Below are 10231 nucleotides of genomic sequence, written 5' to 3'. Positions count from 1 at the left end.
TACTGCATCTTCCTCAAAAATGATACATTGCCATCTCTTAACTCTGAATTTATCATCTCTTAGAGAAGCAGTAGGTGTTCTCTTACTACAAACCCAGTAATTGCAACATCAGTTTGAAGATCCCGTGCCTATTTTAAGATAGCCACCAGAGGGCAAAACAAGCCTGAAGTGGTAGATTTGATTTCAGTTCATTCGGTGCAGTTGGGTTCACAGAATGAAAAACATTCATTGCATCTGTATCTGTACAGAGTACAAGTATCTGTACTCTGTGTAGCCACAGGGTTCAGCTCTGTAATAAGAACATAGATTTCAATCTGATTCTAGCAGAGATTTAGCGGGTAAATGAAGAGAGAAGGGGAAACAAGGGAGGAAAAAAATAGAGGATTTAAGCTGGAAAAGGAAACAAACAGGAACAGTTGTAGCAGTCATTTCCAGAACAGGGCATGACAGCATATTTTTTCTTACTATTGTGAAGCCAAGGCCTTGTACATGCTCAGAAATTTACTAAAATGGGTTTTCTGAAATAACTGCAACAGCGTCCTAAATGGATGTCCAGCCCCAGCACACTGGGCATTGGAGGTAAACACAGAACAAACTGGTCTCATGCATTTTGGAGCAGGCATCAACATGAAAACAAAAACACACACATACAAAAAAAACACACCACTGCTGTGACAGACATATATTGTTTCTTCTTTAAATGTGCACCCCCATGAGAAGCCTCTCCAAAATGACAGGAATCTTTGACATAAATCTGATTTCCACAGCACAAGCCTGAAACAGTAGCAAAAGGAAAGTGCTTAAACCTTTCTTTCGCTCCATCTCTAGCTCACAAAATATTCAGCCATGTGCTGCCACAATATCCTGTACGTGTGGTGCAGAGAGAGGAACAAAGTCTCTATTGTCCTGACCACCTTCTTTGTGTGACTTTATGTTATGCAGGAAGCCAAGACACTTGCATGGGCACATCCAAAGCCCAAAAAACAAGCAAAGTAAAATCCTGCAAAGAAAGCTGTGGAATCCACTTTCTCTGTCATGGTTCAGTAGTACGTGCATTGCTGAGCACACCGCAAAACGCTGCTGTTTATATAACCTTTGGACAATGCGGAACATACTGTGCTAATCCTGCAGTGACAATGGACGCAGCCAGCTATACTTTGGCCCTTGTATTTTTAAGGCTTCCTTATCCAGAATAGATGAGAAAACTGAAATCAAAACGTAGGCATGCATACAAGAGAACCTAAAGCAGAAAAATATACGGGCAAAAACAGACACTGTTTTTAAGGCAAGTCTCTCCAGAGCCAAATGTCAGCACATTTTCCATTAGAACAACTGCAAGTTGCTAAAGTTGCTGTAGATAACCTGCCCTAGTTGCTGTTGTAATGTACCTTAGACTTGGTCGTGATAAGCTCTGATTAAAAAGTTAGGTGATTTACATTGAAAAGCATTATTTTTTATTACTGTGAAGACAAGGCCTTGGAAAATTCCTAAAATAGGTGTCCCAAAATAACTATGCCAGTCTTTTTTTTTTTCCCTTTAAGAAAGGGTGGAAGGAAGCCTTGGAAAGAGATGGTGAGTAATCCTCACTCTCAGACTTCCCAGCATACTTGGCTTTTTATCACAGAGAAAAGATTACAGAACTCTGTTGCAAGCTGAAGAACAGAGACACGAGTTTGTTTAAAGAGAACTTGGTAAGCCTTGAAGAAAGTGAATAGGGCCTGATTTTGAACCTCTGCCTGCAAGCTGGCTGAGCCTGTCTCCCCAAAACAGAGACTCTCTTAGCAAGGCCAGCTTCAGTCTAGACAGATTCAATTTTCTCAGGCTCTTTAAACAGTCACTGTAGGAAGACACCTGAGGAAGGCGCCTTGGAACAGGGAGCCACATCCGCGGGTAACCTCAGGGCAGAGGAGTCTCTCTTTTTCTGACTTCAAAGGAAGAATATGAAACTGGCCTCGCTGGGCTTGGAGACATTTTTTCCTCCTCCTCCCTCTCTCTGTGTGCCCTAAAAGCTTCTCTACCACATTTCTCTTTGAAGGACTTTGCATGCCATTAGTGACTATACATGCCTGTGTCATGTTGTTTAGTATCCAATATTATTTAAAACTGAAAACTAATTTCTTCAGAGGCATCTTGTCTCCATCACTGCACTAAATTACATATGGCATTCTCCTCTATTCATGCCAATGCGCGAGGGCTCTTTCATGGGAAAACTGAGTAAAAAAGGTTTCCCACAAAGATATACAAAACAAATGACACGGAAGCAGTTGCATTCAATTATAGGTTTATTAACAAATTTGTATTTCCAATAATTTTGTAATAAATATGGACTTGCAAGGTTTTATTGAAGGATGAAGATGAGATAGCTCTCATCTTCCTAAGAGCTACACACTGGTAGTTTAGGCTTCATTCCTGCACTCATACCCATGCTGGCAGATTCTACCTGGTGTCACTTACACTCACCTAAGGATCTGATTGCAATAGCAAGACTGCAGACATTGGTTATGTAATGCACACCTCCCTTTCAACTGTCGAGTTAAATTAGACCTAAGTGAAACTGAGCTAATGTAATTATTTATGTGTATTTAAGACTGTAATTCAGCAGGATCACAGTTTAGGTTACTAGAAGTTTGCCATTTTTTTCCTTAGGACCCACGCTGCCTATTTAATACATAGCTTATTTAGACATTATTCACCTTCTTCATTCATTCTTTCTTTTGCATTCTAATTTTATAGAGGGCATGCATACATTACCACCTCTGAGATACAATATTTATGTATTTACAAACATTACACGGTATCTGAGTGTAGGGGAATGGGACAGGACAGATTTCAACCTCTATTCTGTATTTTCAGCCCTTCTAAGAACAGCACTTAGTGGCTTTGGTCGTTAAATTTAAACCGTGGCTATTTGTCAAAGCAAGGACAGGTGTTTTGAAGAACAGGAAAAACGTAATGTAAAAATTGGACATCAACAAATCAGCTTCTAGAATATTTTACTAAAGATCGCTTCAAATACATGAGAGTTTGTGCAGTGCTATGTTTTTTAGCAGTGTTATAAGTGTTAGGCAGCTAACACAACTGTGCACCTTGCATCACTGTAAGAAAATCAAATCTGAGCTAAACTCCTCCCCAGGGGCTGGAAGAAAGACATTTAACTTCAAACAAAATCAGCGGAAGGCACAAAGAGAATCACATACGTGGAAAGCTATACAATGTCTTCTAATACAGAAGACATTTCATTTCCCAATTTTAGCAAATTCCCTTCAAGAAGGGAAAAAAATTCTTTTGGGGAAAAAATGTTTTCTCTCAAAAGAATAGATCCAGTAGTCTTTACCTGTGATTTGTGCCCCTTCTTGGTAACTGGGTATGTGCTGCCCGCAGCTGCATCACAGCTCCGGAAAGTGCCACAGAAGTTAACAGAGCAGGAACGTGTATCCCACAGAGAGCCTGCACTATCTTAGCATTTCCTCAAACTGCCTGTTTTGATGGTTTCTTCAGCTCAGCAATCTAGAAAGAACACAGTTCATATCAAATAATCAATGGCCATTCCTGGTTCAGTAAACAGAACTATTTTTCTTTCTCTGGGAAGAAAGTTCCCAGGAGAAACCAATTATATTTGGGAGCTCAATCTGTTCCCTTTGATGTCAGTGAGTAAACAATGCCAGTGGGGAGAGAATTCATCCTTAAGTTCTTATAAACCTCTCACATCTCTGCAGTGGTCAAGAAATAAGAGAAAGAAGAGAACTGGAGCAATGAACCACATCAGTGGAAACCAGATAATGTCACCAGCCAGGTAATAAATTGCTCTCGTGCAGTGGAATGGGCTACGAGTAATGCATGGCACAAACGGGAGAAGTACGAAGAAAGCCTGGAAAAAGTCAAAGCTTTGTTAGCTATCTTGAAATAAAAGATACCTCAAAGCAGCGGCATTCATAACCATCCAGCTTTGCTACATGATGTAATTTTTCTTGGCATGGGATTTTTCTCCCATCCTTCAACTAGGAATCAAATGAAAGCCTAGAGTCTTGAGAAAGTTACAAGGTCTTTCTTTAAATCCTCTTATTTTCGTTGAATTTTGGTATCTTTTTAAAAGTTGGAAAATATTTCTTGTAATTTCCAATTTTCATTTTACATTTGAGTCTCTATTAAGCTTTTTTAGGATTTCTGCTCAGAATCATGTTCTTTCCAATAATCAGACAAGAGATACACAAAAAGAGTATTTATATCATGTATTTCTTATGGAACAACTGCCGATTTTGTAAAGCAGCGACAGAACGGTAAAAGACAGGGACTGTTTTCAATGTGATCCGCTAAGGAAACTTAACGAGCAGCCTCTGTCTCTCTAGAATTACTCCCCCCAGCACAGCCCGACCACGGGAGCGAGGTCCCTGTCTTTGAAACACCTGGAGGAGTCAAGAGAAAGCTCATTAAGGAGCTTCTCGCCATTTACCTGAGGCCTTGTTTGCTTTAGGCAGATGCTCTTTGGGCGCTGAGATAAAGGAGGAGCCGAAAGGCCGAGGGGAGCGCCCGGCCCGCCGACGGGGAGAGCATCGCAGGCGATGGAGGCTGCAGCGGCCCCTTCCCGGCCCCGGGAGCCCGCGGGCAGCATCTGCCCCTGCTCCAGAGGCGCCCGGCCGCGCTCGCCCCAGCCGCAAGAGCAGCTACAGAGGTAAGACGGGGAGCGGGCCTTGTCACTGCCGTCCTTCCAGACCTCCAGCAGAGGAACTGCCGGCTGGAAACAACAGGACTCCCTTAAAAACGGGGATGCCGGCCAAGGAGAGGGAGCGTGTCTGTAGACATCAGTGATATCCCTTTTTAGACAGTGACACTGACTGCGGAATCGTAACACGAGCGATAGAGCAGATTGTGCTGCGAGCACGCAGGCCCTTGGAAGACTACTAGGAAGCTCGGGCTTCAAGTACAGTTTTAATGTAAGGATTTTGACATGGAATAGATGATGAAACCTAATTTCTACTTCTAAAAAACAATGGCAAAATACATTTCTGAAAACATTTCACTTTGATATTTTAAACTGCCAATTTAACTGTCAATATTTTATCCTTTTCAGTCAAATATTTCAGAACTTAATTTTCAGTCAGCTCCCGTGAATTATAACTAAATGTGCGATATTTTTTTTTTAAATTCCTTTACCTTGTCCACCTGGAAGCACCATTCTGCTTCTCCTACTGTATGGATCTTTTACCCAGCTGCAGAGAAGAAAACTACTATTAAAAACAGCAAGTGCAATTGTAAGCCCCCTCCAAAATTGTCTTAACAAAAGGCAGATGCTGCATCCACCACTATCTCTACGCTTACCTGCTTAGGTCAGGTAGATAACCCTTGTTGATTTAACACTGAAGTTGCTCAATCAATAATAATCAGCCACATAATGACTATATGTAATATTCTTCCATTAGAAATGCTGTTAGGCAGGGAGGATTATTTATTATGTTTATTTTGCAGGTATGTTATGCAATGCTGCTTAGCAAAAAGATTTCAGTATTAATCATTTGCAGCTCTAGTCCCTTGAATTGTGAACTCCCAAGGGGAAATATTACCACAGTGAAAAATGTTTGAGTGATTATCTACTTGGTCTAAACGGGGGACAGAATAATATTGCCATAGATGCTAGATACACCAAATTAAAATGTGTTAAAGAGAAAAAAAATCATGTTATTTCAAAAGAATAAGGAGAATGTTGTGTGGAAATCACTACACGAATTAACTATGGGAATGTTAATTCTCAGTCATCTCAATGATGAGTGTTAATTCTCAATCATCTATCTCAATCTTTCAGCAACCCTGCTCTATGGAGGCCCTGGATACGCACAGCAAGAGCTGATGAAATGACAGAAAATCATAAAATGGTGAGTGTAAATTCTGGAGAAAATAATCTTGATAGAAAACTAGGGCAGAAACTCTATTTGAACATGGGAAGTGAGGATTGGTTTTCTGTTCATTTGTTCTTTAAATTATGTATTTGGTGTTAAAAATGTTTCATATTACAGTTTGCTCTATACGTGATAATGTTTAAAAGAGTACCTCTAATTTTGTATCATATATAGATTTATTATCAGTTGTTAAAGAGCTGCAGAAAGCATGTTCTTTTTAACATCAGTTTTGATTTGTTTAATTACAAAGATAGTAAGAATATCCACAGTTTGACATTTTCAGGCCAGGTCCAGCTGTGTTATTGTGCATTGTAGGAGGGGATTTTGAGTGAAAATTACTTTAATTAAAAATTAAAACATATTTTTTATTACAATTGTGTTGATTGATTTTTAGAAGGGATAATAGTATAGCTGAAATAGCTATGAAATCAACAGAAAATTCAATATAAAAATGGATATCTCTGATAAGTGCCTTTGAAACACGCAGTGATTATGGGCTTTACTTACTCATGTAGCAAGGCTCGAAAGAAAAAAGAAGAGATATAAGCACATTCAAAATAGGTCCCAATCTTTCCAACTGTAAAAAATATATTTGAAAGGTACTATTCACATGCTGAGTTTTAAGCATCTGCATAAGCTTTTGCAACATCAGATCCATAGCAGTCTTCAATTTTGTATCCAAAGGCTCAGCAGGCTAAAACGGCTCACCTTAGTGCAAAACGGCTCACCTTAGTGCAAACCCGTAGAGATGGAAATTTCTACTATATTCTGATGTTTGCAATGCCTTTTCTGTCATTTTTGCTGCCTCCTGTAAATGGAGGTTGTAGCTGGACAGGTCAGCAGGAGAGCTGCATTCCCGGCAGGAAACTTGGGGCAAGCTTGTGGAACAACTTCCTTCCTTCCTAGCAGTGTCCAAGCTTTGCCAGAGGCACCTGTAAACTGGCTAAGGAAGAACTGCATGCTTAAAGTAACAATTTCAATGAAATAAGGTTTCTGGAATCAGGAAGTTGTAGTTTTAGACTGAAATTGCAGTTTTGTAGAAAACTCTACCTAACCGTCTCAAAAATTTTAATTCACTCTTGAGATTCCGCCCATCTGTGTGGGGAAAACAGACCACGTATGAAGTGTTTCACTTTCATGCTAAGAGCCTGGCATTGTTTCAATCTAAGTGTAACTGGAAAAGCTAATTTCAATGTTAACATTTTTCCTGCCTGCCAGAAGCAATGTATGTGTGGAAATGCCAATACTTTGCAGGTCAGCAGGCATTCTAACCACTGAAAGGTGAAGCAAAGAAAAAGGACAATATTCTCTATTTACGTATTACAATAAGGTTTAATAACTTGCATATAAGAAGAAAACATTACTTTTTTAATAATAAATAGATTATATTAGACTATAGCTGTTTCTCAATTTTGTGTGCAGCACGTCAACCAAAAGCAACACTACTTTAGAATTTTACAGTTATCTGTACAGGAAAATAGTGAAATCTTCATTTATATCCTATGTTAAATGTCTCTTTGCAGTCAGAACAGGATGGTCAACTAAGAAATTTTAGATCAAAAGGAGCCCTGGGTTTTCAACATCCAGTGAGGTGAGATAAACCTTATCATTTGATACAGAAAAAGTGAAACTTTCCCCCAAAGTCATATTCCTTCTGTGGAAAAGTTTGTCTATGGAGTATGTCTTTTCAGTGATGCAGTTCAGCTACTCAACAAACTCCACAGAATGTTATCCACCCACAAAGATGCCTAAGCTAAACAAAAACCGAAGCAATATGCTAATACTGAAAATATGGAAAAAAAAATCTGAAAAGAAACTCAGCGTTATCCTGCCTAATGTGATTTATACTTACATTTAGAAGTATGATACTGCATCTACATACCCAAATAATTAACATTAGAGCTGCTAATGGCTTGAGGTTGGTAAATTTGCTCTTGAAGAGCATCTAGTTAAACTTTTCCAAAGGTTGGGGGAACTTATAAAAATTTTTACCCCAGTTGAATTCTTTAGGGCTTAATGATCTACAAACTTCTCATGCAGATTTTCTATTTAAGGAGGAGAACTGATGGCATCACCATAGGACCGTAGGATGCCTCCTCTTTACAAGCCCGTTTTCACAGGAGTTGTCGAAGCTTAAACTTTGTGTGACCTCTCTCCCTCTGTCAAATTTAACTGAAGACTGGCCAAAGTGGAAACAAACAAGAGACATGCACACAAAAGCACACATATTTATATACAAATAGTATGACCTCAAAAGTTTCCTTTTGTGGGAAAACCTGAAAGGTAAATTGAGACAGTAGGGTTAAAATTGCAATGCAAAACAATACAAATTTTGAAACAAGCTACTCTCAGTGTACATTTCCTCCACCTGAAGACAGAAAAATGCCTAATATCAACCTCTATGCAAAAAGCAACCCAACACTGTCTCGGTTTGTTATCAGGAGGCCTTCCAGAATTCCAGGATGTTCCTCAAATTTCCCGCAATTGGAATGGACACCTGCATTCCGCACGGTGCTAAAAAAATCATCACATGTCATCGCCCTGGCAACACATTATCAGGGAGAAATCTTAGATAAATGTGATATACTCCATACAACTGAGGTAACTGAAAATCAACAGTACCTCTTGGCAAATTTTAATGCAAGAGACAGCATCAAGGAGCTCTGGGACTTTTTTTTTCTCTACAAAAAAAAGAGAAAATAAATTATAGCACTTATACTAGGTTGGTTGTGAAAGACCCACATAGGTTTACCTTTTCTTTTAAAACATGTTTTCTTATTAGACTTTATTTGCCCAGGTCCAAATCCCTGAAGTTTCTTAGCGACATCGGAGAGAAGGTTCTTGCGAGTTTTCCAGTGCAAGCTACAATTCACTTCTACAATGATGACATCGACTCCGAGGAGGATGAAGAGATCATTTCAGCCCAATAACAAAGAGCAGTCAGCCTTGGACAAATACATGAGAAAAGAAAGCAAGAGGCAAACAAAGGAACTGTAACATACATATGGACACACATCTAACTGAATGAAGAAACACATCAAAGAGTGTTTGAAAACTGTTTATTATAACTGTCTTGCCAAAAAGAATGAGTCAGTGCAACTGGAAGCAAAGTAGAAATCCATTTGCCTTTTTGAGAAACTTTTAAACCTCATAGTTTAACAAAAGATTTTAGTATTTTAAATTAAGTTGGTGTAAGTGACTCTTAGACTAAGAATATTAAGAGCACCCTATTTTGTGACTCATCCCTTTACATAGCAGCCCTGTTAAAACTAAAATGATTATGTACAGGTATATGCTATAATGTACAACCCCAGAATAATCTGATGGTTTTGAAACATAAAATTTCTAAAAAATAAATAATTATTTGAAATGTAAAGTCTGTTGCTTATTAGCTCTCTGAGGCATACTTATGCGGATATGAATGCTATATGCCACATTCCAGAATCCAGTATAATCCCCTGTCAAAACAAATACTACATGTCTTGGGATGTTATCTGGGGTCCTGCCATGCTGTTACTACCAGATTTTCCTCCTCTAATCAGAAAAATGCCTTTTTCTTAGCCAGAAATAAATATAAATTTTGATTAAAACTATGATTTAATTACCCATTAAAACATGCATTAAATTCTACGTCTGTTTTTGTCCTAACCAGAATATTCAAATCTTCTTTCTACAGTTTAGCGTACTTGAATCTATGATTTTAGTATAACTGACATTCTGTCATTTTCTAGCTAGTGTGGTGTAGATGTGTATCTTACTACCTTGGAATTCTCTTTAAACTTATGTTCAGAGTGACTTTGGTTACTAATTTTCATAAGCAACTTTACTGTTACATACAGTTTAGACAAACTTATTCCAACACAGTCAAATAGCCAATTTTTTTTTCCAGTGCAATTTATTTCATTCAGAGAATTGATAAAATCTGTTCTGTGCAAAACAAACTTCTTTTTGCATAAATTATATTTGCTTAGAGAGTTTGCCAGCATTTGCACTTCTATGGCAGCATTTTTAAAGTAGCTTAAAGATTGGCTTTTTGGCCACACCATGTTTCAGAATTACAGTGCTTCAATTATCTTATTTCAAAACAAAATTGACAAACTTTCTCTGGGGACAAGGCAAAGACAGAATCCAACATTCTTAATCTTATCTACACAACTTTTGGTAGTCAGATAATGTGTGATGGTTGTAAGAGACACTTGTGTCAGATCTTCTCAGTACAATGCAGTTAAGTAAAGTGATAGTGTTCTAAATTGTAAATCTGGGAAATGAGGACTTCAAATGAACCAACATATTAAAATGGAGATTTAAAACAAACAAACAACAACAACAACAGCTCCATT

At 38.4% G+C, this 10231-nt stretch overlaps 1 protein-coding gene across 1 annotated transcript; it reads left to right on the top strand.

The window, feature by feature from the left end:
* The first annotated feature begins 4559 nt into the window (after positions 1 to 4559).
* RIPPLY3 (ripply transcriptional repressor 3) lies at positions 4560 to 9053 on the top strand. The gene is made up of 4 exons (XM_088539365.1): positions 4560 to 4669; positions 5798 to 5867; positions 7415 to 7482; positions 8674 to 9053. The coding sequence occupies exons 1-4, from the start codon at positions 4560 to 4562 to the stop codon at positions 8819 to 8821; spliced, it is 396 nt and encodes a 131-aa protein (XP_088395491.1). The 3' UTR covers positions 8822 to 9053.
* The last annotated feature ends 1178 nt before the right edge of the window (positions 9054 to 10231 follow it).

The sequence above is a fragment of the Tinamus guttatus genome, unplaced genomic scaffold (genome assembly GCF_059628265.1).
Source record: "Tinamus guttatus ecotype Peru unplaced genomic scaffold, ASM5962826v1 Tinamus_guttatus_pri_ptg001602l, whole genome shotgun sequence".
NCBI lineage: Eukaryota > Metazoa > Chordata > Aves > Tinamiformes > Tinamidae > Tinamus > Tinamus guttatus.
This window is presented reverse-complemented; position numbering and strand designations above follow the sequence as displayed.